The 19,356-nt window shown below is 42.2% G+C and overlaps 4 protein-coding genes and 1 long non-coding RNA gene across 5 annotated transcripts; 1 reads left to right on the forward strand and 4 right to left on the reverse strand.

The window, feature by feature from the left end:
• Window positions 1-6: 6 nt before the first annotated feature.
• On the reverse strand, window positions 7-6,493 carry LOC105910873. Its single transcript, XM_031575241.2, has 9 exons — window positions 6,391-6,493; window positions 6,004-6,086; window positions 5,641-5,817; window positions 5,299-5,372; window positions 4,670-4,746; window positions 4,347-4,447; window positions 4,045-4,133; window positions 3,553-3,726; window positions 7-1,441 (listed from the first exon to the last, which is right to left on the reverse strand). The coding sequence occupies exons 2-9, from the start codon at window positions 6,084-6,086 to the stop codon at window positions 1,284-1,286; spliced, it is 933 nt and encodes a 310-aa protein (XP_031431101.1). The 5' UTR covers window positions 6,391-6,493; the 3' UTR covers window positions 7-1,283.
• A 3-nt stretch (window positions 6,494-6,496) lies between these two features.
• LOC116222148 lies at window positions 6,497-7,847 on the reverse strand. The gene is made up of 3 exons (XR_004164490.2): window positions 7,060-7,847; window positions 6,797-6,839; window positions 6,497-6,537 (listed from the first exon to the last, which is right to left on the reverse strand). It is a non-coding gene; the product is annotated as an uncharacterized LOC116222148 (long non-coding RNA).
• An 88-nt stretch (window positions 7,848-7,935) lies between these two features.
• On the forward strand, window positions 7,936-10,645 carry mmachc (metabolism of cobalamin associated C). The gene is given in 7 exon segments (XM_031574829.2): window positions 7,936-7,989; window positions 8,151-8,219; window positions 8,938-9,135; window positions 9,336-9,488; window positions 9,702-9,839; window positions 9,841-9,934; window positions 9,937-10,645. Coding segments are annotated over 7 exon segments (816 nt in total). The 3' UTR covers window positions 10,047-10,645.
• A 1,707-nt stretch (window positions 10,646-12,352) lies between these two features.
• On the reverse strand, window positions 12,353-13,988 carry LOC116222147 (microsomal glutathione S-transferase 3-like). The gene is made up of 5 exons (XM_031575242.2): window positions 13,689-13,988; window positions 13,505-13,584; window positions 13,168-13,225; window positions 12,978-13,050; window positions 12,353-12,629 (listed from the first exon to the last, which is right to left on the reverse strand). The coding sequence occupies exons 1-5, from the start codon at window positions 13,803-13,805 to the stop codon at window positions 12,493-12,495; spliced, it is 465 nt and encodes a 154-aa protein (XP_031431102.1). The 5' UTR covers window positions 13,806-13,988; the 3' UTR covers window positions 12,353-12,492.
• A 1,633-nt stretch (window positions 13,989-15,621) lies between these two features.
• Window positions 15,622-18,479, reverse strand: LOC105910766 (microsomal glutathione S-transferase 3). Its single transcript, XM_012839500.3, has 6 exons — window positions 18,350-18,479; window positions 17,251-17,381; window positions 16,950-17,023; window positions 16,803-16,860; window positions 16,625-16,697; window positions 15,622-16,193 (listed from the first exon to the last, which is right to left on the reverse strand). The coding sequence occupies exons 2-6, from the start codon at window positions 17,365-17,367 to the stop codon at window positions 16,087-16,089; spliced, it is 429 nt and encodes a 142-aa protein (XP_012694954.1). The 5' UTR covers window positions 17,368-17,381; window positions 18,350-18,479; the 3' UTR covers window positions 15,622-16,086.
• Between the last annotated feature and the right edge of the window lie 877 nt (window positions 18,480-19,356).

Below are 19,356 nucleotides of genomic sequence, written 5' to 3' on the forward strand. Positions count from 1 at the left end.
GTATTACTTGTTAGCAGCTACTGATGGTGATGTTACTGTGGCTCAAAACAAGAATTAATACCGCTGCACTTACAGCACTGCCCCACTGTTCATTAATAACAAATAACAGGCTTCGACCCAGCAGTCAAACCGTTTTAAAGTGGTGTCTTTGTGCTGGGGCTCCTTTGCCATCCGTGAGCGAGCACATCTGTGTTGCAGATCCACCCCTCCACTCCTCCTCCTGCTGGGGGAGAAGCCGTGGCGGCGGGGTCTGCGGGGTCTGCTCGGGCTCTTCCCTCCGTGGGGGGTGTCTGGCTGCTGGACACAGCCCAGGTCCCCGCTGCATTAATTAGGCAGGATGCAGCGAGAGAGCAGCCGGACCGGGCCTGAAATATTAAACAGCCTTTGGGAACGTCAGCGATGTAAGCCAACATGTAGCCCTGATCTTAATGCATTTACATGGGACAGGGTGGGAAAGGACAGGGGATTTAGGAATGGGGGGAGGGGGTTAATGAAGTCTTTGTCAGGGTGGCAGGGCTCCTTTTTGGGCCCTTTCTGCCCCCCTTACAAGGGTGTCTGCACAAGCAGACAGAAACAAGCTTTTTCATTTTATGTCCGAGGACAATAGTTTGACTTTGCGCTCAACACTAGGTCAGCACACAAATGGGGCCAACCTTCAGCCAGCAATTTGGAAAATAATCATTCTCTTTCCTGCAATCTCTTACTCTGCTTAATACTGTCACTTTAGCGGTGAATGGAAAAGTCATTTAAATGTGCGGTGGACTACACTGCCCAGTTGAAAGCAAGGACATCTTCAAACAGCTCTGAATTGTATTCTCCTCCCATTCCGGACAGGTAATAGCACCACATAGTTAAGTCTTTTGACGATGCAAAAAATATGATGGCAATTTTGTCCCTCGCCACTTCCAGCAAAATCCTGATACCGATATCCCCTGATAATGGTGTAACCTTAATAACGACTACACATTCTCAGTCTGCTGGTGCTGCTGTTAAGCTACAGTAAAAGAACAATACGCCTTGTGGTTTTTATGTAGCACTTCCTGATTTCATACCATGGGCCATTCACAATGTAATATAACAGATGAATAACTGAACTATTATACTCTAATACTCTGTGTTTGTGCGACTCTTCAAAAGTGCCTGAAGCCAGCACAGAGCTCTAGAATTATAACTTCACCAGTCTGTACTTCACCTCTGAAAATGTTCCCCTTCATAGTACATGAGTCTGTGGATGTTGTCCACCATAGTTCTATTAAAAAGTTGAGTCACTTCCTGCTCAGAGGTCAAAGGTCGCTGAGACTAAGTTCAGGTGGACTGTCTGACAGTCGTCTAAACACACCACCGTCATCGTCACCATCCTCAAGTCCACTTCCAAAGTCACTGATGTCACTTCCAGGTAACCGGATGGCTGGATTTCCCCGACGCTCATTTCGCCTGCGAACTGTAGATTTTAAAATAAACATATTAACAGCATGACTCAACAAACACAAACACCATGTACGTACACACACACACTAACTACAGTATTAGTCACTAGGTACTTCAACTCTGCAAGAGGTCTTTGAAAATTCCTGGGTAACATTATAATAATTGGCTCTAAATGATTCCTATCGCTGACTGTAAATCCAGATTCCACTGCCCCCCTCACATCTGCAAGTGTGTCCTCTACAGGCCACTGTAGCTCAGGCTTACGGTAAACGCTTACCAACGTATGCAGGCCTCCAAAAATAGGAACAGCGAAGATTAGTGGGCAGGAAATTAGACTCTCTCTTTTTCTGTTTAAATGTCCCCAGGCATGCCATGATAGAAATCCAAATTATAACTCTAGGAAATTGATGCAAAATGTACACCGTTTGTTCTCACTGTTATGTACTAGGCAGCATCTCCTAAATTTCCCTCTGGATTAATAAAGTATCCACAACAATCTGACTTTATGCCCAACGCAGTCACATTTCTGAAAGATATCTGATATTTGTGTTTCTTTACAAAATGAAACACTATAAACAAGCAGTCTTTGATGACAAATCCTTGACGATAATGTTAGCTGGAAAGCTATTAGATGGGTCATTAGCTGCCACTGCTTATCACGAACACTTAGTACGCAGTTCGAATTTGGCAGAGGGGGATGGAATAAACAGAATATGATTCACAGGGTTCCGTGGAAGAGGCACAGAGCCATGTTCAGGTCTGAAGCCTGCTATTTTCAAGCCTGTGGCTACAGTGGGCAGTGGCCAGGGAAGAGAGAGTGGGGGGGGGGGGAGAAAAAACCCTCTGGCCTACATAGAGGTTTCTCGTCGCTTTGCATCTGTTTCCCATCCGTGATAAAGAATAAAGAAACCTTAGTCAATTGGCCCGTTCTGGGGGAAAAAAAAGGAAAAATGTATTCTAAAAGTCAGGGAATTCCTTCATCAATCATTTATATATAGAGAGCAATACGGAGAGGAAGAGGACCCCATAGTGTTTTGAGTTTGAGCCTTCCTCTAGTCACGGATGTATACACACACTAGTACGGTGACATGCGGTTGGTGGTCTGTAAGCCTCCTCTGCTGAGCTAATCAGTTCTTTCCTCTCAGTCTTTCCGTTTGCTGCCCCTGCCTCACTCTCCCGCTTCTTTCCTGCCACTTTTCTCTCTCCCGCCATCTCTGAATCTTTAGGCCGAGAAAGCCACACCAAAGCCTGACTCACTCGCGAGCACATCTGGGTTCTGTCTGTCTATAGGGGGAGAAAAAGAGCAGACTGAATACTGAAGCAAAGAGAAACACAAGGGCTTGTCTTTCTGGAACTTTTGTGTATGTGTGTGTGTGTGTGTGTGTGTGTGTGGTGATCGTGGGGGGCGTGTGTGAGGGGGTGGTGGCAGCGTAGGGGCAGTTGTGGTTAGACGTCCACCAGTGTAATTATTGTGGTGTTTTTTTCAGAGAGGAAGTGGAGAAAAAAACCTTGCTTGAATAAAACCCCCAAGACGTTCCAAGAGAAATACAGAGTCAGGAGGAAAGTCAAGGAAAGGACCAATGATGTGCTCCGAGCAAAAGAAGGTTTCAGCCTCTAGATGGTCATTATTTTCAAGGAAGTTAGGTGACCAGCCACAATGGTAGAATGCTACTATGGCTTTGTGAGTGAGTGCATCCTTGGCTACCAGCAAATGCGAATGCCATGTACATTCAGAAGGTCAGGGAGGGTAGCCTGTGTCTTTAAGACTATCTCTGCTCTGTTGTTGTTTTGTTGTTTTATTGTTTTATTGTTTTTGTTGGGATTCTGGAAGGCCTTGAATGAGAAGAGTTTGGAAAGCCAAACTTTCTTTTCCACAATCAACAAGTGGGTTGGTTTAAGCTAAGCCATCAAAAAGAAGAAAGCTGTTTCTTCAGTGTTGGAGTCTAGTGAGAATGCCGACAGGTCCAAGGGTCAATTCAATTTCACTTAAAGTTCAATTTCTGCACTATACCCATCACTGACCCAAAGAAAATCCAACATAGAATTCCATTGAATGGAAATGACGGACTATCGTGAGGGGTCTGTGTGTGTGTGCGTGTGTGTGTGTGTGTGTATTCTGCTTACCAGGCTCTGGCTCAGAAGGCCAGGACAGGTCCAGATCATCTGAGCTCACCTCCCCCAGGCTGGGGGTGGGGCTGTAGTCATTGTCAGAGTCTGAGGCCGCCGCCGCCGCCACCGCGGACGGCACCACCGCCTGCCTCCGGGGGATGGTTTCCACGGCTACCGCTGAGGCAAACGCTGCGCACATGCACGCACATGGACAGATAATGACGTCATTAATCTCCCTTGTATCACTGTTCCATCGCCACCTGCCAACATGCATATCACACTGCCCTACACAAACTCACCATCACATACATTTCAATGAGCTCATATGTCAGTCTGTGTAATGATGTACTCTGTAACGTCATCTGAAGATTACTGTATGCATGTTTGTGCTGTGTTTGAGTGTCAGAGAGAGAGAAACAGAGATAAAGAAAGAGAGAGAGACAGAAAGATAAAGACACAAAAAGAGGCAGAGAGAGAGAGAGAGAGAGAGAGAGAGAGAGCACTCACCTGGTCTCGAAGGAGCTGCTGCGGGTGTTGGGAGCCTGTCACGTAGAATCAGTCCTCTCACTTCATCCTTCAGCTCAGATACGGTCACCCTAACAGTGACAAAAGTCAAGGTGCAGCATGTGGGACTAAGGGTGAGATTAAGTGGACAAATAAACAAGGTAAGAAGGATCTAGGCCATCACCTGAACTGCGACTCTTTGGATCACGAATCCACATTTTGCATGTGGTAATAAATAGGTGGCATATGATAATATGTACGTAGACGTACACGCGTGTTTGCGCATGTGTTTCTTTGCTCCTAACCTGATTGTCCGTACTTCCTGTTGTGTGTTCTGGTACTGGGACACGGTCCTGGCCAGGTCGAAGCTGTGTGTGCGGTAGCTGTCTGTCAGACCCTCCAACATCTGCAGAGATGTTACAGCACAATGGCATAGGAATATGAGCCCAGCATAGAGAGGACTGTCAACAAGTATCAAGGTGCCAAATGTGTATTGTTTGCTTAAATAACACCAATCACTCAATACTTTATCTATCTGTGTGAGACAATGTGTGGATGACTGTAAAGGTCTGCTTTTCATCAGGTGTTTCTTGGTGTGTGTGTGTGTGTGTGTGTGTGTGTATGTGACCTTGCAGCTGCGTTCATATTGTCTCCGTGTTTCCCTAGCCTCAGACTGTTGCTGGAACATATCCTCCTCCTGTCTCACTGTTCAACAAACACACACAGGAAGAAAAAGAAAAAGAAACACACATTTGCATGAATATTTCTATCTCTCAGACAGACACAGTCCGCCCTCAAGCTCAGACTTGTGAAGTGTAGCTAGGCCCCGGCCCAGACCACTGTGTGTGCCTGCATGTGAACGAGGGTTACCAAGAGAGAACAGTGTGACGTTTTAAAGCGTAGCTTGGCAGAGGTGTATTTTTGTTGGCAAAGGCTTTGGCACCAACTCATGCAAATGTGGTGAGGCCTGGAGAACTTTCCAGAGCCTCCCAAGAGTATACTATATATTTATCACCCCCCTACACACATATCTACGCACACATATATGCATGTAATAACAGTCAACTGGAGGCTACCTTTATGGTACAAACTGCCGTCATAAAGAGCAGAATAGTCATAAAACTAATATGAGACACAACCAAACAAGCTACCACTACCACACCAGCCTGTCCACTTGCGTGAAACAGCAAACTCATTTTGAAGAGTGTGTGTGTGTGTGTGTGTGTGTGTGTGTGTGTGTGTGTGGTCAGAACTCACTCAGTTTGCTCTTGAACTGGTCAACCTCTCTCCTCAGCTGGTCAACCTCCTCTCTGCGTAGTTTGGAGCTGAAACTATGAGGAAGAAACAAGATGGAGTGTGATAGCAGAATAAGCTCAACAGTTCCTGTGACAGACTGACTGTAAGTTATGCTTGTTGATAGAAACCTGGTACTTTTATGATCGATGTCTAGCTGAGGTAACAGGCTATTGACAGGCTACATTCAGCAGTTAGGAATTTTTGCGCTGCATAAATGTCAGATGGGACATGTGTATCGACTACACTGGGAGGTCTGCCACCATTAGCTATGGAAAATGAAGGTGATTCCATTCTGGGCCACACCTCTCCTCCAGGTTGCCTAGCGATGTATTTCTGTTGACGTGACCCCGCAGGCTGCTCAGTTCGTGGGTTACCTCCCTCTTCCACTCCTCCATCCTTCTCTCCACACCCGGGCGTCGTGCCCCTCTTCTCCCATCCCTCCCCCTCTCTTCTGTCTTTCCCGCAGGTGACGCACCTCCTCTGAAAAAAGGATGATTGAACATATACCTTATAAATCGGGAGACATTACAAGGTCACAAAATGCTGTATAAACATTCTGCAAACACCCAAACTGCCTAATTTCTGCTCAAGATAATATATGAAGCATTGATGACTTTGTGGCCCACATAAATGTGATCATCTTGTAGCCTATTGTGCCAAAATTACCTTGCAATATCTGCATTTGCCGCTGCTGCGCAAGTCTGTCTCTTTCCATTGATCGCATGTTTTGGTGAAAGTGCCTCGATCATCTTAATAAGAAGTGTGAAATAAGATTAAAACACCTAGAATTTTTAGTAATAGATAGAAAAAAATCAAAGAGAGGCAGTCTTACTGACAACATTCAAAAGCTTTTCGAGCAGACAGCACATATTATAATGTTATGCAGAAATATCCATGCAACAGAAACACAGACATACATACCCATGAGATAGTATTCATGAACAGCACATTTTACACCATTCATAAAGAATGAACACTTAAAACACACACAGAGGACAAGAGAAAACACACACACACACACACACCACACACACACACAAGCAGCATGCCTACCTGACTTTGGCTCTGTAGCTGCGCCTGGAGCCTGCCAAGTCGTTCCACTGAATGGCAGGGCTGAGAGCGGCGGAGGTTGGGACAGGGGAAGAGGGGGAAGAGGGGAGGGAGCATGGCCCACGCGACAGCTCCCTCACTGGTACATATCTGAGTAGGAAAGTGCAAGGGGATTATGAGGAATCTGGCTCAAAAGCACTCAGTCAAGATCATTCAAGCCACTGCGTAACTAGCTATAATCTTCATGTTGCTTACTAAGTCCAGTTGAAGCACTTGACACTGAACTGGCAATTGAAGGGAGCATTAAAACTTATTTTAGATGGAGTTTGAAAATGCAAATGCATTTTAAGCTATGATGTTTTAAAAAGAAATGCAAGCCTTTATAAATCAACACAGTACAGTGACTAACCTTCCCTTCCTTTAGAGTACTTCCCATGCGTGGTAAGACGCTCCTGAAAATGGAAGTATCTTTGAATTTCATATAAGCATTTCTGTAAACAAGTTGTTACAAGAAGTAGAAATACAATTCTAAACTTAATGAGTATGATATTTATGTCTTGTAACTTCTATGGAAAGAAGACAACTTAACTAATCAAGGAATTAATACGACTGGTCTGTTATTCATTAAATCAAATAATCTGGGCTGAATGACAATTTCATAGCTTTTCTTACCCGCATTTTTGCCAACACTGCCATCTGCTGCAGAAAGTATAGAACTTAGTTGATTGTTCCCAGCTCCATTCCGAGGGATTCTGAAGACCTGTATATGTTTTTGTGCAATGACATGGAGTCAACAGTGCATAAAAATTGTCTATATAAAGTTATAAGTACAATAACATTGTAAGTGCACCCTATTTCAGAATTGTATCCGCTGGGTTAGTGTGAGTGCTAATTTGCTCAGAGGAATCGGCACTACTGTAATGGATGGATAAGTGCCCCTCACCTTTCAGATACAGTTACAAGAAAGGTGTGTGTCTGCAACAGAGCAGCAAAAAGGTCACATAGTTAACAGGCCAATAGTTTAGGTCACCGAGAGCACATATCTAATTCGTTTAGTTTCTATAGAATTATTTAACTAAATAAACAAACGCACACACACGTTCAGAGATGCATAACAAGCCTCTCTGTGATACAATACCCTTTGATTTCTTGTTCGTTTATGACCCGATGACCAAAACTGTGTTTACTCTCTGAGGACGTTGGAGGACTGCACTATCTAGCTAAGTAGCTATCCACAACCGGTAAGTGGGTTAGCCTAGTCAGCTAGTAACGAGTTGAAGCTGAAATCAACATTTTGAGAAACAGTAAAAGCGTCTGAGAGATGATGGTTTGTAAAAAAAAAAAAACCTTCTGTTATACAGAACAGGATACAAAACAGTCAGAGGAACATATCACTTCTGACAGGTAGCCAGCTTGATAGAAAATACCTTGCACCATTTTTTAAAATCCAGCAAACCCATATCTAAACGTTCCATTGCGTAGAAGGACGTTCCAGTGCGGGAACTGTGGGTAATTTGAGTAATGAGGTATAAAATTAATGTATGGAAAATGTATAAGGAATTTGATATTATATTCTCCAACCTAAAATCGAAGAAATTCCTGGTAGGTTTCTTCTCACGTCTAATAAAATATATCTTCAGTCTGAAACCCACATATTTCGGATGTCATCACCTATCTTTACAAACTTGAACTTGGGAAATAACTTCCCAGACTTCACTGTTTGAAATTCATTTCAACATGGCGACTCTTCGGTTCATGTGGAGGGTGTCGTTCGTAAACCCTTGGGAGATTCTCTATTTTTGCCTCTTGGCTTTGAAGTTTATCCTCTTAAGGTTAGATTGGTACCTCTTCCAAGGAGGTTATGTTTTCGTCTCGGTTTGTTTGTTATTCTGTTTGTCAGCACAATTACGCAAAAACTACCATTAAAGTTTGAAGCGGATCCGAATCACTGTGCAGATCTACGAATTATTTTTACTTTCGTTAACATTGCAAAATAGGGCACTTAAGCCTAGCGGAGGGTGTCTGCGCTAGTTTGGACTTGTAGTGTTGAGTAGACGAGCAAGTGGACAAGCAAGTTCAGTAGCTAAGTTAATTAGCCGTGTCAGTGGCTATAATCATTGAATTGTGACATGCTGAACCAGAAGTTTCGTGTTACCTCCGATAAGCAGCTTGTGTTTTTGTTGCCGTTTGCTTGTCTGTTTGCCTGAAAAAGGGAGCTATCCGGCCGATTTTCATGAAACTCGGTGGGATGTAGCAATGACTGTGTATAGAGTGTACACAGTCAATTGGGGTGTAGCAAGGAATAACCCATCACATTTTGTAGCCAATCCGTACCAGGGGGCGGATTCGTTTTTTTTTCACTTTTTGTAACATTCTGAGATAGGGCATTTTGAGTGCCTTTCAGGTTACAAGATGCTTTCATCCTGTCACTCACGCATGTGGTGGTACTGAACATACCGCTATTCGTTTGTTACAGGTGTTACCAACTAACTTGATGATTTGTCAAAAGACTTGTTAACCTGACATATCTGACTTTGATTCTGAGGGCAGGTTGGATGGTACAATGCTATCCTATCCCCATCGTTTCACCTCCCATACCCAGAGGACACGTTGGCGGTTGTGGTCTTTAGCGCACCTGCCATGTTTGAGAAGGCATTCATACCCTTCCTACAGAACCATTCTGCTGGGAATCTACAGGACTACATAGACCAGTCTACTGCACACTGTATCAAATCCAGTGTCACCAAGGTAAGATACCCAAAAATCCATGTTTTTCTTGTTGGTCAATGCCTTGTACGCTGTAGAATCAATCATGGTATACATTTTTTCCTTTCTCCACATGTCTTTGCTCATTCGGTTCCATGCACAGTATTTTGATTGTTTTGTTGTCTGGGGGCCTTTGTATCACAGAAGACACGTCATTTCCTACCTGTCTCTTTCCCTACTAGTGCTTCCCTGGCCAGCAGGTAGACATCAGTTATGACTATGAGATGCATCCTAACAGGAAGCCCAAGTTTCTGGCCCAGACTGCCGCCCATGTTGCAGGAGCAGCCTACTACTACCAGCAGTCAGACATCCCTGACCAGCCATGGGGCACAAAGGTAGAAATAGGTTAATAACAAAATACCAAAATTAATAACATAGCAACATTTCTAAATGGCTGTGTATTGTTGGTTAGGTTAATTGGCATGCCATTTTTATCATTCTTTTTGTATGATGCTAAGCAGTCTCCAGACTATTGTATTTGCATTTCTATTTCATTATCTTACACTGACATTTTTGCTCATACACCCTCCTCCTTGGTATTACCACAGAAGATGTTTGGTGTGTGCATCCACCCCAGGCTGGGGGGCTGGTTTGCCATCCGCGCTCTGGTTGTCTTCAGGGACGTGCAGGCTGGGCCCGAGCTGCGGCAGACGGATCCTGTGAACTGTGTTGGATCCCGGGAAGAGGCGTATTGAGCTGCTGGAGAGGTTTAACCTGCGGTGGCAGGACGGCACTTACAGAGACATCATCCCCGCTGAGGAGCGCTACTCCCAGCAGCAGAGGATTACTTCTGGACTGCACCAGGAGAGCGCATCGCCCTGCTCCGGCAGTGGGGCTACTTAACTACTGAGAATGAGTCAGACGCTCAGAGCCCTGAGCTCAGTCAAGGATAAAGAACTGAGAGGCTTGTCTGTGTTTGTGTTCTCACATTTCCTGGATGTATGATTGTTGCCAAATAGCTCTCTCTTGTATTTTATCTGATCATGGGTTTAAAAGTGAATTGAAAGTCAAGTTACTAAAATGAGTATCATTATGCATATTTTTCTTATTTCTTATGTACTTTAATGTATGTTGTATGTAAGGGATATTTCATTATTCAATGGAATTCAAGGTGGGACTTGCTTAAGGATGTTTTTATAGCTTCAAGTAATCGAAGAATGCTGTACTACTGATGTCAGTAGAAGCCTCAGTTGCCTGCCCTTTCTCAGGGTCAGTAGTCAGAAAGGGTGTTGGATGATTCTGAAATGCCTCTCAGTGGCTAGATAGGGAATGGCAATCAGAGCTGTGACTTGATAAACTGAGTCCTAAATGGAATGCACTTATTCTACCCTTGTTGAGTGCTGTAATGTTTTATTCGTTATCAGGTTCCATTTTGTATTAGAGTGGTTTTAGTGTTCAGTATACCAATTACACTACACCTGAATAAGCTTGAATTTTTATATATTAGTTGTTACAGTTTTATTTAAATAAACAAAGCTTTTATTAACATGAATGTGTTTTATCACCCACCTGAAACCGTGTCTGTCTTGAGGGCTCTTGCAAATTGTCATCACATATCTCACACTATATATTGTGAATGAAGACAGCCATCACCCTATCTGGCTTTGAATTAGTTTCTCCAGGGCAATAACCCATGATAATAAGCCACACATGGTATCAGAAGTGGGTAGCCTGGCTGTGAGGCCATTGAGAGCGTGCCCAGTATGTACCCGAAGCATATCCCCAGTTACACTATATAAGGGACCCCTGGGACAAGTGAACCCCTGTGGGAGGGACCCCCCTGATGGGTGGAGCACTACTAATGGGTACTCGTGTATGGAGAAGAACGGTGTGGGTGGTGTGTGAGGGATGCTGGTGAGTGTATGAAGGTAAACATCCCGAGGAGGAGGAGGATAGTGTGACAGAGTGTTGTGACTATAGTCAAGTTTGTAGTCTAATTGCCATAGCAGTGGGCCTGGCTCTTTGGTTTTGTGATCAGGGTTTATTCCCCGGAGACCTGGGTTCAAGGCTGAGTAGTGACTGCTCTCTCATCTTGAAATTTATTGTTTGGAGGATAACCCCTTGAGATGCAGCATCTCGTTTTCGAGGGGGTCCTCATCGCATCATTCTAGTTTATATTTCAGGTATTTCACTGGTAGGTAATTTGCATCATTATTGTGTTGTATTACAGTAGAAGGATTCTGGTAATAATTTGTATTTCATTATCTTTCACCGATATTTTGCTTCACAGACTTCAGGGCCTCCATCCACCTCAGCCTGAGGAGTGGATTGAGCTGCCGGGTGAGGTTTGAGCTGCAGTGGCAGGACAGCCTATACAGACATGCCAGTCCCACTACAGACTCCCTGCTCAGTTGGCAGGGCTATTTAACAACAGACAATGGGCCAGTGACTCAGAGCAAAGAACAGAGAGACTTAAACATGCCTATGTTTGCCCCAACATATTTATTCAATGATGTGAAACGCTGTCACAGAGAGTCAAAACTCAAGTGGCAAAATAGGCACTAGTCCGTGATTCTATTCTATATTAGCTGAAATTATTGCATAGGAAGGGGATGTTTAATTATTGAATGAAAACCCACACAGAAGGACTATCAACTAAATACTCCTGCCTAAGGATGTTTTTACAGGTTTTTTTCAATGGAGGACTGATACTGAATGGACAGCGGTCAAGGGTGTTGTGTGATCTAAAGTGCCCTCTAATGGCCAGGCGATGAATAGCATTCAGAAGTCTGACTATTTATTGCTAGGTGGAATATACATGTTATTCCTAGCCACCATAATGCTATGATGTCAATTGTGAAAACTGTGCACTGTCTTTGTCTTACTCTTAGACCGTCTTGTCTTAGGCGTAACCCTTCAAGGATGGAGTAGCTCACATTTGAGACTGATGTGTTTGGATAAACCCAACCCAAAACAGCTATTCCACAATCTTAGGAGGGCCATTTACAACTGCACCCACTCAACACCACATTCATCATTACTTTTATTCCTTGTTCTAATCACACCTTGCTGTCTAAAGGTGAAATTCCCCAGGCGTTGCAGCATGGCCATTCAAGAGCCCAACAATAGTGGCCCCACCCTCTACACTGGGTTCGTGGCATTCTCAGCAAACTGGGATGGGACTGAGTAAACATGGTTCTCAAACGCAACACTTACACAGGAGGCAATATTTGTGTGAATTAAATAGTTTTTAACCGAATACAAGACAAATGCATTTTATTTATTGGTTCAAGTAAAACGCTGACAATGAAAAATAACAATAAGTGAACCAATGCATAACATTAGTAGTGCAACACAAGTAACAATATTTAAAAGGGTTAAAATCTCACAATTTTTTCTTTACACTCGTGTGATAAAACGTCGCGGAAAGCAGGGTCTTCTCCAGCCTAGTATAACCTTCCCAGTGTCCAGTGAGCAGAGGAACATCCCAAAGAGGGCCACTTCCGAAAGCTTCCCTCCGTGCTGCTTAGCAGGGTCTATAAGTAGCAGGAGAGAGAATGCGAAGCAAAATGCAATACTTTGATATCTCACGTTGTCTTATCTGAGTGTCCATTTGTTAATATTTTACTCTTCATTTTACTCTAGTTTAATCTCTTCCACCAAAGTGACTGGCAAACATTGCAGCAATTCAATGGTTGAATTGGTCTGGATTAAATGTAATTACCTACAGTGAGTATTTAGACACTTTCAAGGTATTTCCATGTCTAATTACAATGTAATAATGTTCACACGGCAGACCTGAGACCTTACGAGGCACAGAATGGAGCTTTCTGATCATAAGGCACATCGGAAACATCACCGGATATCGCATAGGTTAAACTTACCTTCACTACAACATGCATGTGCAGAGACCACCCTGCTAACAATCCAAACCATTCCCAAAGCACTGGCCAGGCGCTGAAACACACACACAAACATACATATAACTGAATTTATTTGATAACATTTGACTGATTGATTGATTTGGTTAAATAATGAATTTGGAATCTACATTGACTCTTATTGTCATCTTACTGGATGTTGAAGACCTCCGATGGACAAATGAAAGAGGAACGGAGGAAGGTTTTCATTACTGGGAGTGGGAAGAAAGGAGAACATAGTTTACAACTCGGCACACTATACATAATGATGATTACCAGTTTTATTTTGCACTTCCGTATTTTAAAATGATCCCATATTCTAAGATTACGCTTCTTCAGTTAAATGTATGACATTGCAGGTTTGCTGCACCCTAACACGTTTCTAAACACCATTCTAAAGCACACGTTTCTAAATATATGGCTGTAAAAGTCACATTAGTGTTTTCTTAATGTAAGCACCACTATGCAGTTTTTTTCTGTGAATTACACACGTGTTTTGTTGATTCTTGACTATACGGTTGAAGATGTCACCAGTCTCTGCGTCTACGTCGTCGGAATACACTTTTGGACACTGCGGTAAAGCAGATGGAAAAAAAGAAAAGTTAAAGAGACCAAGTACAAAAGCAATTTACTATCGTTTTTTAGTCGTTTTTAAAGGTTCAAATAAACGCTTACCTCTACATTGTACTGTTTGCGAGCCTTACACACCTTGTGGGACAGGTATTTTATGAGTACGAAGGAAGCACAGCCTGTGAGCACAACGTACCCATACTCTTTCGAAAGTGTCACCATTGTGTGTCTTGCTTGACCGTGGCGGTCTAAGTATTAAAATGGTAGCTATCTCAGCAAAAGACTTAAAAAATTAATTAAAACTGACGTTTAGAGGATTAGCCTACAGCAGTAAAACGACCGGCGTACGTGTCTTCCCTCGTTACACAGTACAGTAAAAACAACAATGCGTATGTGTGCTTATGTTCATTAAAAAGGCGTGGTGTCCAGAGTAAGGCCTCTCGAATTACCATTTCAGAGGCTGGTCTTTAGTATGGTTTTTTCCTGTACTGGGGCGTCAATTGTGTAGCTGTAGCAAATGACTGATAGATGGGCCAACCTTTGCACTCAATAATGCAATATTGAGTGCAAATACTAAATGTGATTAACAAATAATTTTACAACCTTTTGCCTAAGATAATTATTTTGCAAGCCTGTTTTTGTCCACCACATGACTCATCATGAGTAGGCTATTTTCTTTTTACCTGTTATATATTCCCACATACAAATAGCAATCACCATTTATTCTTCTTCAGATTTTTAAGAGGGTAGAGTAGGGTAAGATGAGCCAGTAGGTAAATTCATCCACCACCTGTATCTGGACAACCATACACACATTTTGTCATGTGACACTAAAATTTGTTTGCATTCTACATTTCCATCTGGCTGTGGAAGGAAGAGGCATGTGGATTAAATGGTAATCATATTTTTCACAAAAAAACCCTTTGCCTGTCAATTATTTTTGGCATATCATGTATAATCACTCCCATCGAAAGATATTTATTTCAATTTGAAAAAGTTATCTTAGAGATATGTTGATGAATTGGCAGTGTGTAAAAGCATGTAAGTAAATTAGAAAAAGTGTTGTTCTGGGTTGCTAGATTAAGCACTTTTCCCATAGTGGTGACTAAATGAGCCAGAGTATTAGGGGTAAGTTCAACCGGTGGTTCATCTTACCCCCTCATGTTTACATGAAGTTAAATAAAATATGTGCTGTTTGAATGAGTGTTGCATCCTAACAATGAAGAACTGTTATTATATTTCATATTTTAGATGTAGCATAACAGCTGTCATGCCATGTAATTGCAGAAGAAAACAGATGGGAGTCCATAGTCATGTGCTTGTGGCCCCTTGTTTTTCCTCATTGTTGGTTGATGTGAAAGCATCACTCTTTTCCCATTCCATACATATGTAACACGTTAGTGTTCCTGTTATTGGCTCCATAGTTTGCGATACACGGATATTCAGAACATTAGATGACATGTTGATGGTTATGTTTATAGGCTCAAAGGTTTGCTATTATGCCAAACATACAGTTGAGAGTCCACACTGAAAGTGATAAACAATTAATCTGTGGATGTTCCTGAAAAAAAAATAATGTTTCAATCAATTTAAGACTTCCATGTCTATTTCTTGTTGATCCTAGAGACTTGGCAAACCATCTTCAGGTTTCAGAACTGTAGACAGATTAGTTGTAACAAAATCAACTTTTTAATTTAATTCTTAATAATCATATTTAGAATTATACTAAATTAAACTCAATTTACCCTGTGACCTAGATCAACTGACCCCTATCATGGAGCAAGTTGAGGAACAGAACACCTTTTTGGGGGGACCTATATTTTGTTGTCTGAGCTAGGCACACTGCTGAGGTTTCAGTTGATATCACACATCCTGAACATGTGTTGTATGCATTGTTTGTTTGTGTATGCATTCATTTTATTCCTGTCTCATATTCCTTTAGCTATAGGTCAACTAAAATAAATAATAGCTCATCTTACCCCACTCTCCCCTATGTGAACATAGTTTCATTTAAAGAAAACATCACTTCATGAACTGATTCAGGTTGATACTCAGGAAGATCAGTCCCTAAAATCACTTATTTTATTAACCACAAAATCTTGTATTACTTACATTTAGTTGGATAAATCATCCATACACCCCTAAATATCTATAAATTATATGACAATGAACAAAAACTAGACTTTTGTCAAGTCTATAGACTTTGCTTCAATGACTACATTGTGTAATGATGTTGACAAATGGAAGTAGTTGTGGAACTACCACAAACGGTTCACAAAAGTAATACAGCATATAATTTCTTCAAACATTGAATCAGTGGAACATGTTTGGAATGCCAGTTGGGAGCAGCCTCCACTTCTGTCCATCCCTCGACTTAATCCAAAAAGGTAAAAAAAAAAAAAAAAAAAACGTAGCTAAGGACTTAGTCAGTCAAAATAATTGCCATTTGGCTTGATTGGTCAGGTCACCGCATGTTCATTCATATCTCCTGGATGCTGGTTAATCATTGCCAGACCCAGCCCAGCATAAGTCTCCCACAATTCACAGCAGTCAGGAAGAGTCCAGTGAGTGCGATGTCTCCGAACGCCCCACGTCTCCTCTTAGCAGGGTCTGCCAGGGAGATGATTCATTACAGTACTGTGTATCGGCAGCACTACCTACACAGCCTAAAGTGACGTGGTTAATCCATGCAGGTTTTTAAAATGCAGCAGTGCTGGTGGAGAGTGGTTTTAGGATTACAGTGGAGTTAGATATGGTTAATATAAGGATTAGCCCAAGGTCAACTGTGGCACTGGTCGACATCAATTTTAAAACATGGCAAAATAGGTTCCTGTGTGATCTGTATAAATAATATAAACTGGTAAACATTCATCTTATTTATGGACTAAAACACTGCGCAACCTAAAATATACCATGGTGACTAACTAAAAATACTATTATACCGTATGACACTTCAAATTAGTGAACTATTAAAAGCCACTCTCTACTGTACATCAGTCTAAGAATAGGTTTGCTGTCTTACGTATGAATATGGTCCTTACCTCCAGTATAATATCCTTTGGCAAATACCACCCTGCTGATAATCCAGACCATTCCTAAAGCACTGGCAACACGCTGAAACAAACACACAAACACAATCAGTTTCTCAAACACTTGTCAATGTCTTATAAGCAAGACGACTGGGACTGATGTTAACGGGTTTTGTTCTTGTTTACTTACTGGATGCTGAACGCCCCCAACAGACAGGAAGAACAAGAAAGGAGTCAGGGCCTCATTTCTGAACAGAGCAGAAGAATATACTGAGATGAAGTGGTTCTATTTGGGTCAGCCATTATATTTCAGCTCATGTCTATTCATTTCACATACGTGTTCTGATGTGCCCTCTGGATGCAGTTGAAGATTGTGCCAGTCTCAGGATCATCACTGTATAGTTTAGGGTACTGTGCCATGATACATGCAATTAGAGGCATGAATACAATTGTGTACAAAATGAAAAATAGAGCAAATCTTGCTGATTTCAGTCATGATCTATTGTATTGTTACAAATTGTTTAGCTGCCAATTGGAAGTTTACATTTGTCACTAACACTAACTGTAACCCACCAGACCAGAAATGCTGAAACTATAAATCAGTTTACATTCTATGTAATTAGCAAAATCTTGCTCACCTGCACGTCGTACTTGATGCGAGCTTTTACCACATTATGTGAGAGGTATGACATGAGGAAGAACGAGGAACAGCCAGTGAGAACCACATATCCATACTCCTTACTAACTGGTACCATGGTGACTGGAAATGCTGAGGAGGAAGAGGCGAAAACAGGAAATGACATATGAGGCCCTGACATGACACACAACACGACTCCTGACATCTGGCCCTGAGCTAGCATGGATCAGGAGGATTCTGTAAACAACGACCAAGAGTGTTTACTAGATGAAGGCACAGATGGTTGTTTGGCTATTAGGTGGTCAGGCTTGCAGGGTGAGGCTGTGTAAGAGCAAATAGGAGAAGAAATCTGTTGGGGCCCACTCTCAGAGTGTGTTATAAAAGAATGCTGCAACTTGAGGCTATGCAAGCCAGGAAATGGTTAATCAGCTGTTTCCATGCTTGACAGCAACAACTGAACAGTTTATATTCTGGCAGGTGTTGCCAAGATCAACTTGACTTGCTTGACACTGGTGAATCGAAATGCTTCTTACTGGTGTGATCTTGTAGAGTACTGAACTTGATTTCATTTGTAAGACACAATTCCCTCTTCTACGCCCAGTAAAAGATCATCTTGAGAAATGCACTCGGTTGAAGGACGCTTGTTGTGAAATAGCCAACACCATCAACAACGGTGCTCCCCTCCCATTAATTTCGCCTTCAGCCTAGTATTTCAAAAGCCATAGCCAAGTGTTTATAAGCAGCCTGACACAAATATATCGCCTGTCATTCATTCGGAAAGTTTGTCAGTTTCATTGGTAGGATAATGCAACGTCAAACCATACGCTACATAGCCTATGGCAAACTCGTGTTTCACTCAGAATCACGCGTTTCCAATTTGTTAATAACTTCAGGCTGCTAACATGCTTCATCTGCTTATCGACTGCTGCTCTGAAAACGAAAGACTAAGTTTTTCTTTCAGCCCCCACTTATTATGCGGACGGTAGAGAGAACCGAATATGCATACCGACAAATGCTGCAAAGTTTTGCTAAACGTGAATATTGTTACAAATGAATGAGTTCTTATTATTCTGGGTAGAAACAGTAGACAATAGACCTACCAACGTGTATACAGAGGCTTCCGTGATGTCTGTATGGTTCCGGTCACGTACGCAATGAACTAGACTAGACCTAAGACTTGACTGCAGTTATATAACTGGACATGGATAGATAATGAGTAGGCGTGGTAGTTTTAGGCTTCAAATCTACTCTATACATAAATGTCAATTAAGAGAGGACAACTGCAGGGCTACAAAGAGGAGGCGTATTGTTATAATCTACTGTTAGTAATCATGATAATATTTGCGAGAGGTTTAAAATGTTTTATTGTAATTTGTTGTTATTTATTTGGAGGGGATAGCAATTTCATCATGACTTCTTAGAGTAGCCAACCCACTGTTATGAACCTTTACTATGAACTGGGGAATTCCCTTCATGGCTATGTGGCAACACAGGGGCAGGTAAACATTTGTGCTAAATGCCCTTATGAGGGCCTACATAGCCGGATAAGGTTTCCAGCTTAGTCATGCTGCCATCAGGAACTTTGCATTTTGGAATTTCCCTCACAGATGTGTTGTCCCCCTAAATGAGGAAGCCTAATGATCACACTTTGACTTTGTGTGTGCACGTGTCAGCATTGTGTGTGTGTGTGTGTGTGTGTGTGTGTGTGTGTGTGTGTGTGTGTGTGTGTGTGTGTGTGTGTGTGTGAGAGAGAAAAAGAGAGAGAGAGATAGAGAGAGAGAGAGAGAGAAAGAGAGAGATGTTATTCATCTGTGTGAAAAACCTTTTCGGGAGTTTAAACATCAGAAATGCTTAAGTCAGAGATCAGTGAAATGTGGTCGGAATATCTCATGACAAAAGAGAATCATCCTATTAATTTTATTTTCATACAAAGCGAAACAGCGAGCAATTATATCTCTATGGCAATTACCCATATCTCATCCCAACACATTAATATTACATTGGGGTACAAAGGTGTTATTTGCAAAAAACAGGGAGTGGCTTTCAGACAGGGTCCTGTGAGGTGACTGCACTTCATGGCACTTCATGGCACTTGACGGTTGGCAGG

This window comes from Clupea harengus, chromosome 10 (genome assembly GCF_900700415.2).
Source record: "Clupea harengus chromosome 10, Ch_v2.0.2, whole genome shotgun sequence".
Classification (NCBI taxonomy): domain Eukaryota; kingdom Metazoa; phylum Chordata; class Actinopteri; order Clupeiformes; family Clupeidae; genus Clupea; species Clupea harengus.